Source organism: Rhinolophus sinicus, linkage group LG02, assembly GCF_036562045.2.
Source record: "Rhinolophus sinicus isolate RSC01 linkage group LG02, ASM3656204v1, whole genome shotgun sequence".
Classification (NCBI taxonomy): domain Eukaryota; kingdom Metazoa; phylum Chordata; class Mammalia; order Chiroptera; family Rhinolophidae; genus Rhinolophus; species Rhinolophus sinicus.
In genome coordinates, this window is record NC_133752.1 from 26425138 (window position 1) to 26447401 (window position 22264).

The following is a 22264-nucleotide window of genomic DNA, read 5'->3' on the forward strand; positions in this document are numbered from 1 at the left end:
CAAGAATTCCCCTTCATAAAACTTATCCTAAAAATTAATTAAGGATGTATAGGAAGGTGTAAGTATCAAGATGCTCACTGCTGTCTAATGGTGAAAATTTAGAAGCAACCTAAGTGCCCTATAAAAAGGGATAATTTACATAAACTGATCTGTTCACACAGTGGCACGCTGAATTTGATGGTATGGAACCATACTGACTGAAAAAGAAACATTTCACAATATGTTGTCAAGTGAAATTATGGGTACTAAATTGTATGCATACAGTAATCCAATTTTAAAGAGAGTTTGCAAGGATAAAAACAAAGATATTAATGATGGTGGGTTGTAGGTTTCCTTTTGGTTTGTCTTTTTTTTTCCTGATTTTTCTGTAACGAATATAAGGAAAAGAAAAGGTGTTTGACATTTGTATATAATGGGAACTTTTGTTGAGTTGCAGGGCAATCTTAAGCAAGCTTTGCTGCTCAGAAGGGGCTGGACATATTGTTTCAGAAATGTCAGGGTTTATGTATTTGAGTTAGGAATGCAAGTTGGCTCTCATCTGGTTATAACCATGGAGTCTGGTTTTAATTATACAAAATGGCATCTTTCATAGGTAAGGGGAACAAATTCCAGCCATTCTGGGGGCGGGGGAGAGGAAGGAGCAGGGAAAGGGGAGTGAGGAATATTTTTATTAGTTTATATTTAAAGTAACCTTGGAATTTAGACAGACACCTTGTTTTGTTTTCTAGGCCAAGTACCCGAGCACCCTAGAAGGCTTAACTAAAAGAATGCTCATGTTTGACCCAGTCCCTGTCAAGCAAGAGGCCATGGACCCTGTCTCGGTGGTAAGTTTTCCAAAACTGAACATTTTCTTACTTATTCCAAGTGGTAATAACATAATGTATTGTATTATTCCTTAAAGTTACTCATTACTTAACAGGCATTTGATAGGCAAACTTTTCAAAGCGCCCGGTAGTAAATGAGGTTAATACCCTACTAACAATTGTGCATCCTTGAAGAAATGGGATCCGTGTTCCCTTAAGTCCTGTACCCCCCCACCCACCGAGATATGATCAGCACAGAACTTGGGCCAACAGGCGAATCTCGTCGCGACAGAAGCAGGTTTATTTAGAAAAACTCAGCTACTAGTGTTTTAGTTTAGGCTCTCAGGATTATTGGTTTTGGCAAAATAAAGTTTGGCCAGACTGAACTGATTTTTTTTTTTTTTTTTAAACGAATATACTTCTGGGGTTTTTGTAAAAAACCTGTACGCAGTGTCCATCACGGTTGGGAAGCAATTTCTGAATGTACCTACAAGAAATCTGTGTTAAGAACGTGGTGACTTAGAGGTGTTGTTTACTCAGGGCCACCTCCCTGATTATATAGGAGAGTTTCGCAAAAATGTTTGAGAGTGTCCGTTTTTTTTGTTTGTTTTCATACTGGAAGAAGATACTCCATTGGGTCTCAATACAGTGTTTGGGGTGTGTCTCACAATGATTAAAAAGATGAAACCCAGAAAGAAAATAGAACAACTCCTTAGCCCTTTTGCATGTGCAGATCCATTAAGGATAAAGTGGCTTGCTTAAAACCTGATGACAGCAGCCCTGGGGCTGTCACTGAGGAGAAGCTAGCGGGAGAACTTGGTGGCCAGGAGGAATTTCGTTTCACTTGGGAGCGTCTGTGGTTGGGAGAGAATTTATGTTCATTGTCTTTTTCAACACCTTAGTGCTAAGCTGGCCCGCTTGTGAGTCAGGCTCCTCTAGATACTTTTCGGCCACCAGGAGACAGACTGGTAATCAGTCCAAGTGTCTGTATAGGTATAACACTAGTGCCATGGCGATGGGACTTGGGTGACAACAGAAAGGTGTGTCCCACTTCAAAGCAAGGAGGGATTAGACTTGAGGGAATCTGGTTTAGTAAATCTGAAATAACAGGGCAACACTCTCACTCTGTCTTGCTCTTTTCTTCCATGGGCTTGGAAAATATTCACAACGGGAAAAACTTGGCCTGAGTTGTATATGTGAAGGTTGGTAATGACACACTTGCAAAATTAGATCATACTTATGCATTGGCTGTGGAGGTTCCTGCCAAAAATGTTTATACAGGACACGGGGGTCACCCTGAGGCCCTTGGAACCGAGTTGCCATGGATATTACTAAGCCAGTGAAGTGTTTACCACTGTGTGCAATGAAAAGTTAAGTCAGAGTGGCTTTAAGGAAAAGATGTTTACACGCCAGCATAAGTGGATAACCGAGTGTCTGAATACGATAACTGAGCAATAACAATTTTATTGATCAAAAAACTAAATTGACTTCTCATGTTATTTGGTGCTCTCATATTCATCAACCCCTTTCCCCTAACTATTGCATGATCACATTGGAGGAAAATTAAGCTATAGTATTTCTCCATTAATTATACCCTTGAAATACGAATAGGTTTTTAGTACTGGAGAATATGATTAATTATTTTTGTAAATTATGCAGAACCATCAATGATGCATTTTACTATTATATAGCTCTAGTGCTTTTAATCAAGCATGAAAATAGGGCTCAATAAGGCCTAATTTAAAGCTAAACAGAAGATCCGTGTTGCTAAGTTAGTATGACATAATTAAATGCAAGGAAATGCACTTAACTGAAAAAAATGGAAGTAAAATGCATTTGAAGTAACCGTTATATACACGAAGTTAGAATATGTAGAAGTATTTTTGCAATTGTTTTTTTTTTCTTCTTCATGCTGTAGTTTTCAACTTCAGCTAACACTTACAGAAATAGATCATTTTATCAAAAGTTAAGTGTCAGTCCTTACAATGAAGTTTCTTTTTCTTAATTCAGTGAAACCTCAGTTAACTGAAACACTTGGGGAGTAGGGTATTGTGATTATTTTCTTAACAGAATTAAATAAGCTTTTGTTTTCATTCTTAAATCTTCAAATTTCATCTCTCCTGCTTTCATAGGTAGAGTGTAGGAAACCTAATTTATTATTCCGTTTTGTCTTTTTAATTCCATCTTTGACCTGAAGGTTCAAGTCTTTGGTTATTTGAGTCAATGTTCTAAACATTAAGGAAGTACAGGACAATTTGTAAGATTTTTTTGGTTTGTTTTAATTCCACATATGAATAAAAATATTTCATGGTGGCTTATCTTCCCTCCCCACCCCACCCCTCCTTTTTCTTAAAATGAGAGCACAGCAGAAGCCATTTGGTATTTGGTATTTTGCTGTAATTTAGAGAGAAAGTGAGGAAATATCATTTCTCTCTTGTTTAAATAGAAGCCTTCATACCACCACCCTGGGCTTTGAGGCAAATGGTGAGGCTCTGGATTATCTTGTTAAAATTTACAAGAATAAGGAGCAGAGTAAATACTGCCTGCCCAGGTGTGTGCATGGATCTCTGCTACTTATCCTCAGTGCAGTGTTGGCGAAACCACCAGCAGCTCCTTGAGTCTATTTTATTATGTTTATTTTCCTTTCAATTTGTAAAATTTGAGATTATCATTTGTGAAGTATAGACAACACATGAATATAAAATGCACATGGAAAGGAATTATTTTTACCAATACATTTCCAAAGAAGATTGAAAATTTAAAAACCGAACTCGGTAAGTAAGAAAGAAAGCAAAATTTTAAAAAGTATTCTTTCTTACTCTATTCCTATAGGAAGATTACTTTTGAAGAAAGTACATTCCTTTTTTTTTTTTTTCTTTTAATGAAAATTGTTGTCTAACAGACTCCTTACAGATTGAAAAGTGCTTAAAATTAGTAGTTCCTCTCTTCTGTTCTAACAAACTTTTCATGGTTCTTCTGAGCCTGGAGAAAGAGCGCTTTCTACTTCTGTTTGCACAGAGGGGCATGACATGAGCTGTTTCCAGAGTGTTTGTTTATGAATGTACCACACCTTTCTGCCCTGGGAACCCCACCCTTGGTATGAAGATTCCTTTGACTTGCCACCACCCTGTCACGGATGTTCACTTTTTTTTTTTAATATTAATGAATAGTGAAAAAGACTTCGTCCATATTTCAGGCATTCACTCCATCCACTTCATCTGTCCTGTAATGGAACACTCACTAAACCTATTCCCAGTAAAATAAGAAACTACTGAAATTTGCACTTGAGTATAAAGTGATAACTTAGGAAAATTACCCAAACCTTTAACCCCTTTCCCCATCACAATTAAAAAATATTTTTTTGGCGAATCAAAAGAAGTGGAATTATTCTTAGCCTTGTCAGTTGTAAAAACTGCGCAGAGAATGTGCTGATTCACTTCATTCATTTCTCCAGTATTGGTTGAGCACCTATGCGGGGGGCCTCATTTCCCATTCTGGTGAAAGGAAGCAGTCAGCAAATAAATTATGCACAATGTGCAGGTGTGAACACACAAATACATGTTACAACAGAGGGAAAGAACCTTTCTTAATAATAAATCTTTTTGACTAGTACACCCATTACCACCCCTAGTAGGGGTTGGTTGGGGGGAACCTTGCTGGAGTCTTGTCTTCAGGCTCTGTTCCAGCACATGGGGCCTCCTCCGGTAAGCAGTGTGTGTGTGTGTGTGTGGGGGGGGGGTGTCACTGGATGTCCATTAGTGGCCAGAGGTGCCTTTTCTGCTTCATCAACACTTGCCTCTGATTTGGATTTGGGGCCATTGCTGTTAGGCTTATTTGCAAGGCTTTGTTAGAAGATAGGAATGGTCTGGAACAGAGAAGAAGCAGCTATTAGCAGGGTGTTACCCACCCAAGGCACACACCCCGAGCAAACCCTGTATCAGTCCTTACACTGTGGAGAACCAGATTGTTGCAGGCTGATTGCAGTAGCTCTTGTGCGCCACCCAAATAATTAAACCGTAGACGGTTCTGATAAACATTGCTGTGAAATTTCCTAGTGAGACAATTTGAGGAACCACCACATTTCTTCACCTTTTTGTGGCACAGTCGGACTAGAAATAGTTAAGTGGGTACTCATTTGTGTGCCCAAATGTGTCTCCTTACTTTTAGTCCATGGTCTAACAAACACCATACATCAATACAGGGGGCAGGGAGCATTCGCTGGAGAGCAAACTCTCAGCAAAACTGTGCTTCGTGTTTAGAAAACTTGTCTTTCTGTGTGGTTTTCTCTTTCTTTATAACTTGAGAAACTTGAAAATGTTATTACATTTGCCAGTCTCCCAGGTTCTAAATTCCGACTTTCCTTAGACTCACCCACGGATAGAAAAATCCAGCAATGACAGCAGTAAAAGTGTGTCCTCATTTTGCTTCCTACTGAGCTGCCAATAATTTGGCATTCAAATCTAGGTCATAGGAAGGTCTTTGAAGAATAGGGCTGAAAATAAGGGCAAAGCTACATTTTGGTGAGTAGAAACAATTATGCCTTCCATTTCCTGAAGTTTTTGTTTCTAGTACCAGAACTTTTGCCCTTTAGAGAATTACATAAAGCAGGTTAAACTTTAGGACTCGGAAACATTTTTTTTTTCACCTGTATTTATTACTTCTTTAAACCCTCATTGTGCATCACTTATTTATAAACAAATACATTTTAGTTAGTGAGCCTTGTGCCTCTTTTAATATTTAAATATATTTAATATTAATATTGCTGTATGTTTGGGGCCTTCTCACCTTGTGGTGTATCTATGTGTGCCTGGTTGTAAAGAAAGATAAAAATTGTCTTTTCTTCATTTGATTCTTGATGTATAAAGTAGTTTTTAAAAGCAACAGTTTATATATTTGAGCTTATATCCTTCATGTCCTTGTTTTTAAGCAGTATTACTAATGAAAATTCTTCCCTCCTCTCTTCAAATTGTTTTTAAACGATTTACCAGATTGTAATGATAAAAGTTAGCATTTTTATTCTATATTTCTATTATTGAGAGCTGTGCTATTCAAAAGGCTGCAAGAGGCCATCTATGCAGCTTGGGCCACTCCCCAGTAATTCAGAATCTACAGTTTAACAAAACCCCCTGGTGAATTCGTGCACAGTCAAGTTTGAGAAGCCCTGAGCAGAAGGATCAGAGCCCTTTACTGTGCACACCTCTTGTATAAGAAGAGAAGGAACTCCGAGGGCAATAGTGTGTATGAAGCTCATTACATAGGTTATCTCACTGAATCCAATTTTAATTTAAACCTCAGAGGCTCCTAGAAGTGGGTTTGCAGTACCGCCTTGACAAGTCTTGTCATATCCTGATGGCATCTGCTCTTGTAATATTTAGTTAGTAATTTTTCTTGCTCTTTTATGCAACTGTTTTTTTAACATAATACATTTATTTTAATGGAATATTATATCACTATGTAAAAAAATTATTTTCTTACACATTTAAGTAAAAACCCAATTATGTTAAAGCACTGTATGTTCATCGTGTACCATCTGTAAGTATCTTCAGTACCCCCAGAGAGAGGTGCTCCAGACCGCAGGTGTCACTTTTCTAAGAGACCATACAGATTCTGATGACGTGGATAAAGAAGGAAAGGACAGAAGAACAAAATACAGAATGATGAGAAATCAACATCAAAACCAGATGTAGATAAATGCTGCCTGGACCCCTGCTCCCCGATACTCTTATTCTCAGTGGGCGTGGAGTAGAGATCAGGCATCAGCATAAGTGAATCTGATGCACAGCCAGGTAGAGAGCTGCCCAGAGAGGAAAGGGTGTGATCTCAGTCGTCATCCCCGTCAAAACCACTGCTACCCCACAGTTGTTTGTAACTTGCGGTAGTGGCCACTGGAGGGGCGGGGAAACTGAGAAATTCACGGCGCATTTAAGCCATTTAATCATAAGGCCCCACTGGTGGGTTTTCCTGGTTACATCATGAGCTAGTATTGCCTGAGAATCATAAACACATAGAATTTAAGAGGTGGAAGAGAGGCACAGTATGTTGCTTATCACTTTCACTATAATGCATTCAAATATAAGTAATTTTCTGCAGGAACAATTGACATGTTATCACTGAATATTTCAGTTTCCCTAAAATGCCTACATGTAAAGAAAAAGACTTTCATTTTTTTAAAAGGCATTGTACAACAAATATATATATAGATATATGTCTATATATTTTTTTTAATTTTAGTTAAAGAACAGAGTAATTTTAGTGAATTCCATGGCCAAGGACATTAGCCAGAGTGCAATTATTATGATTGATTTATATTTAAAGCTGGTAACTATGAGTTAGGTTATCCTGATATTAGAAGAGAGAAGGGTATTTGAAGGTAAATGAGGTCAGCTGTAGAACAGATCTTAGATTTGGGAAGAAACAAACCATTTGGTCCCTCCTCCAGCCTCTTGATGGAGGGGGTAGCAGGTTGTAAAGGAGAGAACACTGGGCCTCAGCCTGTGTGCCAGTGTCTTCAAGCATCGCTTGTCCTGACCTGAGTCATATTCTATTAGCAGTTTCTTACAGTTCTGTGGCATCCACAAATTTGGAAATCAAGTCATCTTCCACAGCTTCATTCAAATTGTGCATAAGACCATTAAAGAAGTTGGGGCCAAGGACATAATTACCATAGTGTGGTGGCCTTCAGGGGGCAGGAGTGTAGGCTGACAGGCCATCCCGGTTTGCCTGAGACTGAGGTGTTTCCTAGGTTGTAGGACTTCAGTGCTAAAACCAAGACAGTCCCAGGCACATGAGGACTGTGGGATTCATCACGGCTCAAGCCCACCCCTCGGGTACTGCCCTGCAGCTCCGATTCTCCGTATTACGCACAAGTGTATTGTGAGAGATATCCCGTGTCCTACTGCTGAGGTGAAGCACTAAAGCTGGAAGCATTTCCTGCTAATTAAGAAATCCCATCAGAAAAGCAATGAGATTCGTTGGCTTGGCTGGTTCTCGGTGAACCCCAACTCTGACTCCAAATGATAAAGGCCCACAAGATTCTGTTTTATAACCTGTTGGAGAAGTTTGGCAGTCATCAGCCTCACACTTCACATTACACGTGGGTATCATCTGAGAATTAAGTCTGAGACTTTTCGTGTGATACAGGGTTACCACGTTAACCTTAGTTCTTATGTTTATTCGACCAGTTCTCTTATAGCATTTTTGTAGGGTTAAGCATATATCTGAATCCAAACCACTTATTAAAGTCCATGGAATTGACAGTGCCTTGTATATTTTCATCTTATTTCATGTTTCAAGCAAATGTACTTACTTGGCTGTTTCCATGTTTCTGTTTTGCCTTTCCAATAGTCATATCCGTCTAATTACATGGAGTCGATAAAGCCCAACAAGTATGGAGTCATCTACTCCACTCCATTACCCGATAAGTTCTTTCAGACCCCAGAAGGCCTGTCACCCGGGATGCAAATGGAGCCAGTGGACCTCACCGTGAACAAGAGGAGTTCACCGCCCTCTGCTGGGAATTCTCCTTCCTCATTGAAGTTCCAGTCCTCCCACCGGAGAGCCTCGCCTGGGTTGAGCATGCCATCTTCCAGCCCGCCGATGAAAAAGTACTCGCCCCCACCCCCGGGAGTCCAGCCCTTCAGCATGCCTCTGTCCATGCCGCCGGTGATGGCCGCCGCCCTCTCCCGGCACGGAATTCGGAGCCCAGGCATACTGCCGGTCATACAGCCCGTCGTGGTGCAGCCAGTCCCCTTCATGTACACCAGCCACCTCCAGCAGCCGCTCATGGTGTCCTTGTCCGAGGAGATGGAGAATTCAAATAGTAGCATGCAAGGTAAATTCCACCAATGATCCACTCTGCTGCTCCCACTTAGTATTACGTATCCCGGGTCTTCACCAGGCAGCCTGGGTGAGAGAGCGAAGGAACAAAGCTGGTTGAACTCTTAAGAGAAAATTTTCCACTTGGAGTCTGCCTAAGGCATTTCGTGTGTGTGTGTTTGTGTGTGTGTGTGTGTGTGTTGATACTGGAAGAGGTCCCAAGAACGAGGCTGTCTATTTAATGCCATGAAATGATTACTTCCACTATGTAATTGTGAACTTTGGGCTATTAAGAATTTTGATTACTTTTAAAAATTTTGCTTTACGGAATGCTGACATGGTTCTAGGTGCAAAAGGCATTTAATACCTTTAGATCATGGTGATAATTAGTGGCTGTTAAAAGCTACCTTGTTTACTGGCTGGTCATGGGCAGAAAACGGGGGTTAAAAGGTGATAACCAGAAATCATAAGGAAGAATCATTTTGGAACTGATGTCTTAAAAGTCCAACTTCCTGTTTATGCTGCTTACTGACAAAATAGTGGTCTAGAGAAACAAGTATCCCCTGCAGATTCATTGCTACTGGAATTTTGCCAAAGGCAAATAAATCCTCGCACATCAGTGTTGTAGATGAGCAGTACAATCTGCTTTTAAAAGTAGAAATTGGTAAATTATACAGAGAGTGACTTTGCTATTTTTATTTCTTAGTACCTGTAATTGAATCATATGAGAAGCCTATATTACAGAAGAAAATTAAAATAGAACCTGGGATCGAACCACAGAGGACGGATTATTATCCTGAAGAAATGTCGCCCCCTGTAATGAACTCAGTGTCCCCCCCTCAAGCATTGTTGCAAGAGTAAGTATATTTAGGTCTACCCGGCATTTGTGTAGCAGCATGCATCTTGGGACCTGGAATGGAAGCACAAGCTTCCAACGCATGATGTGTGGATTGCCAGGAACACTTTGTAGTATGTGGCAGCCACTGGGCAAGATGGGAGAATCTCCAAAAACAGTGTGCTTTGTTACATGGACAGCATTCTGACAATGGCCTCAAGTTACCAGTGAATTAGTCGCCCATGATTTTTCCAACTTACCACATAGTATCATTTTTACCATGTTTCTTTTTTTTCATTCTTCCAGACTATGCACACCTACTTTTAATCCCAACGTGGATTGAATTTGGTGTTCTAAATATTCCACGTAAGGTTGGATCATGAAAACTTTTTACATAGACACACACTGTCCTTCCAGTTGTCACTTCTAATAGAGTGTACTGTTTCCATGATGGGGAATGTCTTTAATCAAAATCTTCAGGCCAACCACAAGCCCAAGAAAGATACTCCAAAACAAGTCCTGTAAATAAGTGATGGCAACAGAAATTGACCATGTAGCTCAGAAAAGCTCTACGTTGAAAGAACTCTTTAAAAAAAAAAAAAAAAAGAAAAAAAAGAAAGAACTCTTTATTATCTGGTCTTTTTAATCACTTTTATCCCTAGAATGTTCAGGCTGCTTTAGAACTGCTGTGCAGTAGATGTTTACGCAGAATCCAAGCACCTGAATGGTGGTTTGGTTTAAGTCTAACTTGCCACACACAGGTTAAATAACATCATTAATGGGATTTGCCGCTAGCTATCCTTGACTTCTACCTGTAATTACACTGGAGGCTGTTTTTGAAGTAGTTAAGAAAGTGACCTTTGGATCTGACGTCTTGGATCCCAGCTCTGCTCTCCACCATATGTATGACCTTGTACTAAACACTTAATCTTGCTGCCTCTGTTTCCTCTTTATTTTCATTATTGGTCGTAATTATTTTTCTTGTTGTAATGGTTTTGTGTTATGGTGCTTGCGACATTGGATTTAGTGGCCAGCTTCCTAGTACAGAGACAACAATTACATCTCCTCAGAGTTCCTTCCATCATCTTCCATATCCCATTTAGTCCAGCTTGAACAAATGTTCCACCCACCTTTCTACTTTATCTTCTCCATCTCTCTCCCTCACAGTTAATTCTGCAATAGAATGTGAATTCTCTGGTTTTAGCTATTTCCTGGAACTTCAAATACATTCTAGTTGTATCCACATTCAGCCCAAGTAGATGCCTTTATGGTGCTCAGGTATTAATCGCCCATCACACCAAAGCATAGTCAGTTTTCTGTTGTCTTTGCTTTGGTGCAATGGGCAATTAATACATGAGCTACCATAAAGATGAAGCTAGATGAAGAAGAAAATGAATTTTCTTACCTGGACATATCAGCTGGGAGAATATCTGTGGACATGTACATTATTGCCCTTCACAATTGCATAGCACCCCCTCCCCCCCAAAAAAAGAAACTTTCCAAGTGTTTTCAAAAGAGTTACTTTATTCTCCCACAACAAGCATGTGGGTGTCAGAGCAAATAGGAAACTGAGGAGCCGAGACATTAGATAACTCACCTGTAATCCCACTGTTAACAGCAGCGGGGGCCTGAGCTTGATCTGCTTCCCATTGAGTGCTCTTGCTGCCATTTTTAACCCATATCTCGCCAATTGCATCTGCTCATGCACTCAACTAAAAGGAAAAACAGGAAGATGAACCAGAATGGACATGTCTTGTAGGCTGAATTACCTCCTTTTATGATGACAGGTGTCTGGCAAGGTCAGTGGCAACACAACTTGCACATGTAATTGTTCCTGCACAGGTGATGAAAAAGACTCTAAAGCTAGCTGCCCACATAGGGAGGGAGCCATTGACTGAAAGGTTATTCCACAGTCTAGGTTCTTATGAATTACAATGTAAAACATTATGGAAGAAGAATATTTGAAGACAGTACTCTGAGCTCTGAATGCAGCTGAAGAGAAAGTACTTTTTCTTATTTTAAGTAATGTGCTCCTGATACGCTCAAGCTCCACGGCTTTTAATGATTAATGAGCAATATTAGTCTAAAGGTGTTTTTTTTTTAATTAAAGTTTACTGGGGTGACAGCTATTAGTAAAGTTACATAGATTTCAGCAATATTAGTCTAATGCTGACCTAAGAATTCATTTTCCCTCAAAAAATTCAACAGATTAGCCAGAACCAGGACATGTGCTCTACAAGTAATTTTCTCACAGATGCAATTAAGTAATACCTTGGAGTGTGCCCAGTGGCAGCCCACATAGGAAACAAGCTAGCCAGGAAAGAATCACTTGAAACCAACCAAGTACCTAGTACCATTATGATGAGGCAGCCCCGAGAATATTTGTCTTAGAAAACTTTCCTTTAGAGGCAGACTTTAAAATACAGCTTTGAAATCCATTTGCTTGATTGCATAGAGCTACACCTTTAGAATTATTTGTAAAGGCACTCAAATGTATATCAAATTCCTTTGGTTACATATTTACATGTGTGAAATGCATTTAGAGCACAAAGGTTGAGGATCAGATTTCTCTATTTAGCTGTGTATGTGAAAGGCAGCAAACATTAACAGAGGGGCCAGCTTAACTCAAAACAATGGCCAGGTCTCTGATATTTAATCGCTGTTCTAACTTCTTCATTGTAATGATCCAAACAACCTCTTTAAAAATGAGCAGGGAGGAGATCAAGAGGCGGGGATCTCAAGAGCCTGATCGCTAGCATCAGCCTGTACAAACATCTGGTTCTTGAGCATGGAGCTGATAACCACCCTCAGAATGATGCCACCTTTGTACGTGGATGTAAGCCCTAGCAGAGACTATGTAATCTGCTGTGGGGGCATCCCCAAAGCTCATGAAATTACACAACTGTAGGGGCAGAGTTTGCAGATGGGTTTCTGAACCTTGAAATAGTAACAGCTGCCACTGAGTAGATTTTTACACCTGAAACAGATACTCTATTTTTTTTTCCCCAATAAATTTTATTTGGGAACAGTGTGTTTCTCCAGGGCCCATCAGCTCCAAGTTGTTGTCTTTCAATCTAGTGGAGGGCACAGCTCAGCTCCAAGTCCAGTTGGCCGTTTTCAATCTTTAGTTGCAAGGGCCGCAGCGCACCATCCCATATGGGAATTGAACCAGCAACCTTGTTGAGAGCTGGTGCTCTAACCAACTGAGCCATCTGGCCACCTCCAGAAGCTCAGCGGCAGCTTGTTGTCTTCAATCTAGTTGTGGACGGTGCAGCTCACTGGCCCATGTGGGAATCCAATCAGCAACCCTGCTGTTCAGTGCTCGTGCTCTAACCAACTGAGCCATCCGGCCGCCTCTGAAATAGATACTCTGAAGTGCTTTGTGTACAGTACTCAGAATGACAGACTTCTGTGATCATATTATTTATCATCATCCCCATTTCACAGGATAAACACCTTGTCGAGGGGTCACAGGGACTATCAGCTACAGAGCTGGGATTTAAAACTAGAGCACACAGCTCTTGAGCGAACCTTTATATACAAAATGAGCAACTGGAAAAAACGATCGTAACTACTACACAGAAACTATTGGACAGATTCCCAACCTATAAAATCTAATAATTGCGAGAAACTTCTCAAGTCACCTGGGATACTTTTCCAGTATTCCAGAGGCATATGAAATATATTTAACCATTGCACCCCCCAGCATTTTATTTCCTGAAGTTCTCTTAATAAAGATGAAACACTTTAATGGATGGCATAAAAATTGAAAGTTAAAAATGAACTTTTTTCTTTTTATTGAAGAATTTTAAATTGTTGACAATTCAGCTTTTAAAAAACTTGATTTGTCCATAAACCTCTCTCTATTTTCTCTGCTATGTTTGTACATTTATAAAATTGAAGTGCTTGGTTTTTTTTGTTTGTTTGTTTTTTTTGTTTTTCCCTCACTAGTTCATGTTCATTTTCCCATGTATCTAAACTTAGCTATTTAATCTTTCTGTATTGCCTCTCTAAGCATCAGGGTAGGAAGGTAAAGTGATACCCAAAACTGACAGGTTTTTTTTTGCTAATAATAAACTGAGAAATAAGTAACATCACTTAAACATACCTTTTTATTCTCTTTCTAGTCACTTCCTGGCATGCCTGAAAAAATTACTGATAAAAGGCCTGTATTTAAATTTCTACCAAGATTCATTTCAAGGAGTCCCTTTTGATTTTTTATGGCTAAATTTTATTACCCTTTATCTCACAAGCTTGAGTGTTTACCCTCATTAAATTCTTTTTTTCCTTTTCACCAGTGTTTTTTCTCCCCGTATACACTTGTGTAAAACAATTCATATGTTATTTGGAACATCTTAAGAAATTTAGATTCAAATTTAAAAGAAAAAGAAGTCTTTCTTTACAATTGGAATCCAACCACATAAGCTTATAGCAAGTAATTAGTCATTAGGAAAGCGAATGAATGGATTACAATTAATGAATGGATTAGAAATGTTAATTACATTAATTAGCAGAAGTCTGAGAAAACTACAGACTTTAACCCAACTCTTCCCCATCTGCCTTTTCTGTCCACCAGCTGGCTTTCTGGAAAAGAGAAAGTCCACAGTAATGATGTGTAACATGATTGATTTGTGCAAATAAAGCGAATCTGGGTGTGAGTCATCAGGAAGGTAGGGAGAATACCTGGCGCTCCTTGAGGGAACAGATGCTGCTTTGGAGCTAGTGTCCTGGGCAAGGGTCTTCCTGGCCCAACTGCTGGCGCTGCCCTGACCTTCTCCCTCTCACAGGAATGATAGCAAAAGTAAAGGTTTTAGTTGTGAAGACTGCAGTGCCAACTTTTGTTTTTGAAGAGTTAGCATTTGAAAATCAAATGTAAATTGGCAGTCTTTAAGAGACTCCAACTAAATGCCAGTTATGTAAAGGATAAAATGTAGATAGATGCGTTCTACAGTGTGGTTTGCCTGAGACGTAGGAATTTGATCTTTCCCATTTTCCCCTAAAGAATGACAAATGAAAATCAGGGCAACCTATGAAAACATAGGAGAGTGTTCAGCATTACCTAGTACCACAGAATCCTATAAATAGGCCAATTTTTACTGAGGGAAAGAGACTCCGCGAGTGCTTTTTGCCTCCCTCTAGAGTACCTCCTAACCCTTCTTACTGTCATTACTTATCTACATGTCTGTCTCCCCCTAGAGTGTGAGCTCCTCGAGGGCAGGAACCCTGTTTTTATTCATCTTTGTGTCCTGGTGCCAAGCACAGTGCCTGGCTCATGGTAGGTGCTCACTCAATGTTTGTTGAATGAATATAAGCAGTGCTTCTTGGGTTGATCAGCTAATTTCTTTTTGTTTATTTTGTTGGGCTTTCTTGTTTTTGCCTGGTGTCATGAGTGCTTTTGGTAGAGTGAGGAAAAGGAAGCGCCTTTCACTCAATATTCTGCATTTAACATTGGCTTTCACAGGAATCACCCGTCAGTCATAGTACAGCCTGGGAAGAGACCTTTACCTGTGGAATCTCCAGACACCCAAAGGAAGCGGAGGATACACAGATGTGATTATGACGGATGCAACAAAGTGTACACTAAAAGCTCTCACTTGAAAGCACACAGAAGAACACATACAGGTATCAGAAATGTAAAATAAGACAGCACCTTCTTAAGTATTAGACTGGAATGTTAAGTCAAATGTTCTAACTCTAGAGGTTATAATGAAATTTTTTCAGGTGTATTGAAAGTTACCATAGTCATCTAGAGATGTATCTGTCATGAAAAATGAACATTTTGATAATGTTTTACTTCTGTAATAAGTTAAAATAGATTCCAGGTTATCTCTAGGACAAGATCCCTCCCAATCCCTTGCAGTTTTGTACTCTCTGTACTGAAGGTGGGAGAAAGGAATGGAACCTTCATTGGAATAGAGGGGAAAGTGCTCTTAACCATGGGACTATTTCATCAGAGATGTGGTCTTCATATGGACTTTCATTTAGTAAATGGTATACATTATCAAATTCACAATAGCAAAAGAACAGTTTTTTTTTTTTTGCAGGACAAATAAATGTAGCCATTTATAGAAATGGAATATGGGTAATCACCCTATTTTGAAACGGGGGGAACTTTTATGCGATTGCGTGCCATATCTGTTTACATTAGATTGGTGCAAAAGTTTAATTGCGATTTTTGCAATTTTTTTAACCTTTTAAACCGCAATTGGCTTTTGCACCAAACCTAATAGAATTTTTCCATCTTGCCCAGTATTGAATATAGAGTGTACAGCCAGAGCTTATGAAGATTGTTCCATGGGCTCTTGAACATTTCGTAGCAAAACAAGGAATTCATATAAAAATGTTTTAAATAACCTGATTACTTGCAGTCAGTATTGGTGATTAATGTTCACTGTAGGCCTCATCTGACCTAACCTCAGACACTTCGATATGAAATTCTGATGTAACAGCAGTTTGCCTCTACGTACATTGTTCTTAACTTAGAATGTAGACTTTTTTTTTTTTTTTTTTTTTTGAGTTTTATTAGGCATGTTTAAAAAGAGAAGAATCTGGGGTTTGGAAGAGAAAAGGGCAGGAAAGTTTCTGGCAGAGTGGAAATGGAGTTTTTCAGTGACTCCTAGTGAGAAAGCCGAGAGAAAATCAAAATCAGCCCACGTACAGCTAGCTGTTCTTTCTCTTTGTCATTATGTTACCAGGGAGAGTGCTGAGGGTGACAGCCTTGTATTTAGAGAAACACCCAATCACCCAGATCTATGCCAAATAGATTCATAAAAGCATCCCCAGGGCATTAATGGGACCTGAGAGGTGGGTGTTACCAGTCTAGCCTAAGATTAAAAAGATATTGGATATTTGCATAACAATTCAGATGTAGGAAAAATACCTCATAGCATTTATATTCTGTGCCCCAAAGCAGGTAATACAAATTCTGAGTATCTCATTGAAATGCCAAGGAATGGCAGTCCTGTAAGGTTTCTAGAGAACAAGGGATGGTAAATGGGAATTACTTTGTGATGCCCATTACCCAATGTTACTCATTTAAACATGGAAGATAGCCATTAACACCCTTTTCCTTGTAAAGGCCTTCAAACTGGCTCTCCCTGTGATTTTCCCACAAGGGTCTTCTGTTTCTCACCTGCCAATTACCATTATCCCACCAGAGGGGGTGGGAGAAACCTGGCTTCTGACAAGACGGGGAGATAGTACTATATTTTTAGTACTTCTGAATTAAAGCATTATACTTAGACATGGTTGTTATTGACTAAACAAAAGATAAGCTGTTGAAATCCCTGACATATTTCAGTTGATAGAGACTTCAGATTTTTAGAAAACGACTGAAATAATAAGAAAATCCCACAAACTTTCAATTTGGACTTCTCAATGAATGGATGCTCTGCATATAACTAAGCTCCTAAGTAGGTTTAAGACTTGGAGATACACAAGTACAGATCACCAGGTGTTTCCTACGTTATTAATCCCTACTACTGAGGACAAAAGCAAAACTATTTAGCCCCTCAGAATGAATTTCAGTGCCTTTCTGCTTTAAGAACTCTTAAAGTGACGTTGCTTTTTGTGGGTGGGGTAGTGAGCCAGTTAATAGTTACGAGAATTCATTCATTTTTTCTTGCTTGTCTTAAAAGACACTGTGTTACTGAGAGACAAATGGATGAACATACCTTGGAAATAATATTTGTCAACAACTTTAGCTCAAAAATTTTAATTTTACTGTCTTGATTCATCAGTAGCCTTTTGCTGTCAGGAAAAATAAGCTCTTTTCATTTGTCCCTTTTGCAGGAGAAAAACCCTACAAATGTACATGGGAAGGATGCACATGGAAGTTTGCTCGGTCTGATGAACTAACAAGACATTTCCGAAAACATACTGGAATCAAACCTTTCCAGTGTCCGGACTGTGACCGCAGCTTCTCCCGTTCTGACCACCTTGCCCTGCATAGGAAACGCCACATGCTAGTTTGAATGCGTCCACCTCCTGCCTCCCGCGGCTCCCCACTCGCCTGGCTCTCTCTCTCTCTCCTCCCGTTATCTAACTCATTTTTTACATGTACATTTTAATTTTGATTCAGCTGGTCTGAATCTCGGAATTTATATCATTCAAACTTCCATATGGTCAGTAGTCAAGATTCTCTAATCCTCCCTCTCCTTACCACGGGTCAGACCTAAAGAATGTGAACACTTTTTTTTTTTTTTTTTTTTTTTTCCGGGGATGCTAAGCAAACCCTTCTTACAGAAACGTTTAATGTAATGAGAACAAGGGAACACATAAACTAACATAACCAATTGTCGGTTTCTCCATGTATTCCTCAAAAGAATATCGAAGTAAATGTATTAGAAATACAGTATCAAGCCTGCTAGTCCTTGCCAGAGACGTTCATACCTCTGTGCCCTGTGATCGCATGTCGTGCTGTACAGCAAAAAGAAGGGTGACCCCGTTCCCAGGTGAGCTAGAAGGGCAGAAAGATTTCAGGCTAGTCCTGTCAGCTCTCCCATTGTCCTTCACCAATCTTGCTTGTCAATGTGGCTTTATCACTTCGTCGAAATTAAGTCCTTTACCCTCCTTTGGGCCTGCAGCTAATAAGGAGTTCTTTACCTCCGCTGGAAGATGAGTCAGAGCTGCTGATGTAGGTGGACGATGTCGGTCAGTTCAAGGGATGGATGCCGTGTTTGCATCCCATGGCGTTGGAGCAAAGGGGCTTTGAGCAGGGGGGCAAAGGAGGAAGCTGGCCATTCTTCCTGGGCTAGGGGTTTTCGGTGAGATTTTATCACTTGGTTATCTGTGCAGTGCGTTCCCAGAGCTTGTCACTATGCATACTTAGCTGTGCACAACCGTACGCAAAGCCAAATAATGATGGGGTTACCTACATGCACCTATCTCCATTCCTACAGTGTCCTTAATGGGGGTCATAGGTATTGATAGGAGGGACGCCACAAAAGACATTTGCCCAGTAATGGTAAAAAATCTTTTGGGAAGGGTCTGAATGGCCTTCTTTTACCTAACTTACAGCTTTTTTTGCAAGCAGGGAAACATTGAATGGTAATTATATTTCTGTATCAAATTAACCATATAGCTTTCATACAGAAACTCTTCTGTGTGAACTATAAAGTGCCAAATTGGCTGTCATTTGTGTTCAAGACCTGTATCATAAGTAAGCATCTGCTAATGCTTTAGATTTATTCATTAAGACTTGAGTGACACTATTGGTAAATATAAATAGTTGTGAAGCACACGTACCTTTATTTGGGGAGCAGATTTCTGAAAAAGAGAAAACCACATTGCAGGGATTCAGATACCATGTTTCCCCGAAAATAAGACCTAGCCAGACAATCAGCTCTAACGCATCTTTTGGAGCAAAAATTAATATAAGACCCCGTCTTATTGTATTATAATATAAGACCGGGTCTTATATTTTTGCTCCAAAAGACGCGGTTAGAGCTGATGTCTGGCTAGGCCTTATTTTCCAGGAAACAGGGTATGTAGCTCAAAAATTCCCAAATGTTTACTGTTGGAGCTGGCAATCTTTTTTCACTATCAACTATCCTGTCAGAAAACAAACAGAAAATGACTCATGTTTATGTTGAAGATAAATAGCATCATTTGGGGGAAGTTTTTCAAAAGCAGGCTTTTGAGCATCATAGTCTAAATGCCAATAAAATAATTCATGCATACAAATGTCATTGTTCCTAAATTTGAAAGAAGTGGTCAAATGCGGGTGCATATAATCAAATGCACCTTCATAAAGGACGGAGAAGAGAGAAGAATGGAATCTTGAAGATTCATCCCAGCCACAACTCAGGATCCTACACAACCTTAACTGGGAGGAATACACTGTTGAATTGTTTTTAGAACATCAGTGAATAAGTGATTCTGGAGGCCTGAGAATTGTGTGGGGAGCTTACTTTGGCGCTATGTTAATAACAGTTAAGCTGTAAGGACTATGCACCGAAAGAGAGGCCACCCATCAGTCCTCTGAACCGACTGAAAGGAAACGTAGTTGAGAAATGCAAAATAATTTGTTATCTTGGCACTTGGTTTTTATTTTATTTTTTTAAACACTGCAAAATTTGTTTAAAATATTAAAACATCCCAATTGGGCTTTATTCTTTTCTTTTTGTTTGCAACTAAGATACGAATTGAGGGATAAAAATGGCTCTTGGAAAAGTAGGTATGGTCTGTATTGTAAATGCCTAGTCACGTTCATGCCAAAGTGTTTATTTCTTGAAATGGTTCTTCCACGACCCACCGAAGATGGAGCTACTGGCTTATGTGTGATCCAACCCATAAAAGGTGGGGAAAGGGGCAGGAAAAGGTAGAATTGATCTTTGAATAATTAGCTTTGAGTCCATGTCCAGTTAATAGAAAACTTCAGGGGTTCTCATGAAATTTAACGTTCGCTATGGCATATTCAAATTTTGTTCAAAAGTACAAGTGAGACCCTGCTGAGACTTACATTACTATTTAGCCTGCCTAGATTATGTTAACAGTTCATTAACAAAGAAAGACCCATTTGAACACTGAAAGGAAAGCAACCCAAAGAAACCATTCTCAGTTCCCATGCTGGCCCGTATACTTTACCAATTGGCTCTTTCCAAATTTTCCTTTTTTATATATTTGTATCTTAACTATGATAGCTGAGAAATTTAGTCTTAGTCATTTTTAGCTGTTATTGTGGGAGGCCTCAAATAAAAGATAAAATGCCCTTGAGCATGTGGTTTTAACGGTGTGCCCTGTTACTATCAATGGTAATTTTAATTGCAATATTTAAGCTGATGAGAATGATTTGTAAACATGGAGTTGGTGTTGTATAAATTGTTATAGAATTTCTTCAGTTATTTTCCAAGTGTCATCTTGGGGAAGAAATCAAAAGTTAGATCTGAATCCATCACATTTTCGAATTTTACAATGTGAATCTACATCGTAAATGGGCATTAACATTCTGAGTCGCCTGGTTTGGAGAATGTGTTAGCATAGGTGTGTTCCAAAAAGGAAATGCTAAATATGCAGAAGTTTCAAGAGCCTTGGAACAGATTTACAGGGGAACTATATACGTATATGTATACTTTGTTAAACACCCATCTGCACTATCAGTGTTGCACTAATGTGGAATTTGAAAGACTATATTGCTGATACTGTATATCTGCACATCATTCCTGGTTAGATTGTTTTAAAGACAATCTGAAAGATCTCAACTTTTAAAATAATTCAATTGGTTTGAAAATACAGTCATCTTGAAAGAATTGCTGTCACACATGAAGTTACTCAAACTTGTCTGTTCTCTTCCTGGTCAAAGTTAACAATTTCTAAATGATTGCAAATTGACTTAAGAAATAATACATTTACAAAGCCATTTTCCATGCATTAAACGAGGGCTACAACAATGTTTTACAAATACTAGCACTTTTTTGTTTTGCTGTTATGTACTTAGTGTTAGAGGGTCAAAATAATCTTTCTGCTTAGCATCTCTTAAACCATACCTGCAAGTATAGCAGGATTATTACATTTACAGTACTTTAATACTTGTATAAACTATGCAGAAATTTTTAATAAAGTGTAATATATTTTATAAGCTAATAAGACTGAATGGGTAAAGGTTTTTAGCATGCATTAGTATACTTGCAAATACTGAAACATTTTGGTAATCTTTCTTACTAAAGATGTGAATGTTTAATGTACCTTCTCTGTTTCTACTCGGTAGTCCAATGGGAATTCAGTAATGACATTTTGTCATGTCAAACTGTGAACATAAATTTGTACTGTACAGTCCTCATATACTATATACAGTATGCAATATATGTATTATATACTTGTTAATAAAACCATCAGAATATAAAGTGTGATTGTGTGATTAGTATATATGCAGCAATCACTAGGAACAAAACTTAGAGAGCAATGTAACTTGTACGATAAGTAGTAACTTGTACGAGAGACTACTTAGATATGTTAAAGCAAATCACTGATAGGCATCTTTGTTGAGGGAGGGAAAGAAAAACATTTAACTGGAATATGCACTTAAGGAGTTAACTCAGCCCTAAAGCTATATCCCTGATTTTCTAGCAGCAACAGGAAAGCTAAGTACAAACCATAAACGTGCAGACAACCCAGCGTAAATCTACAAACACACCTAATGCATGCTTGGAATGTTTGTTGTTTATGACCCTTACCTGCTTCCAAAAACAATTTTCAGTGCCTTGTAATGAAAGACAAGTATAAAAGACTTCACATTTTTAAATAACAGATCAGGAATCATAACTTGGGGAGTTGGAGAATCAGGAATGAGACTAACTACATTAAAGTGAATTCTGGATAAACATTTTCCCATAAGCCATGTCCATGGACGTTGCTGAGACTGCAGAACCACAGAAACAGGTCGTTTCTGATGAGGATTTCGAGTTCTTTTGTTTCAGGCAAAATACAACTCAGTACCCCCTAAATGTAATTAAGATACTGGCTTGCTAGATCCCAAGCAGCTTCCTCCAGCCCAGAGTTCATCTTAGCAAAACATGAAATAATGTCTGGCTGGCACTTACCTCATGACTCACCTTCACAGGTGGGAAACTGGAAGGGGGTCAGGAGAAGGTTGAATTTATGAAGCACTCGGGAAACTTCTCTGCTTTTATACTGAGATGGCTGACAGCAAGCACAAAGGGTATTGTACATGACTTACTCCTGATGGAATATTGGCTTGGATTATTCCAGATGATTGGCTGTTACCCTCCCATAATCCTTCATATAACGAGTGAGATGACACTTGATTAGTTCAGAATGAGACCCAGCCTTCTAGGAGATAGCATGTTAAAGT

At 39.1% G+C, this 22264-nt stretch overlaps 1 protein-coding gene across 2 annotated transcripts in view; it reads left to right on the top strand.

Annotated features, from left to right (window-relative positions):
- KLF3 (KLF transcription factor 3) overlaps positions 1-21296 on the top strand; it is a 36229-nt gene extending 14933 nt beyond the window's left edge. For both annotated transcript variants that reach the window (XM_019741972.2, XM_019741973.2), the window contains exons 2-6: positions 729-824; positions 8148-8634; positions 9325-9475; positions 14915-15075; positions 17245-21296. In XM_019741972.2, the coding sequence (XP_019597531.1) occupies positions 768-824; positions 8148-8634; positions 9325-9475; positions 14915-15075; positions 17245-17426 (1038 nt within the window). In that variant the 5' untranslated portion in view covers positions 729-767 and the 3' untranslated portion in view covers positions 17427-21296. The remainder of the gene's footprint in view (positions 1-728; positions 825-8147; positions 8635-9324; positions 9476-14914; positions 15076-17244) is intronic.
- The last annotated feature ends 968 nt before the right edge of the window (positions 21297-22264 follow it).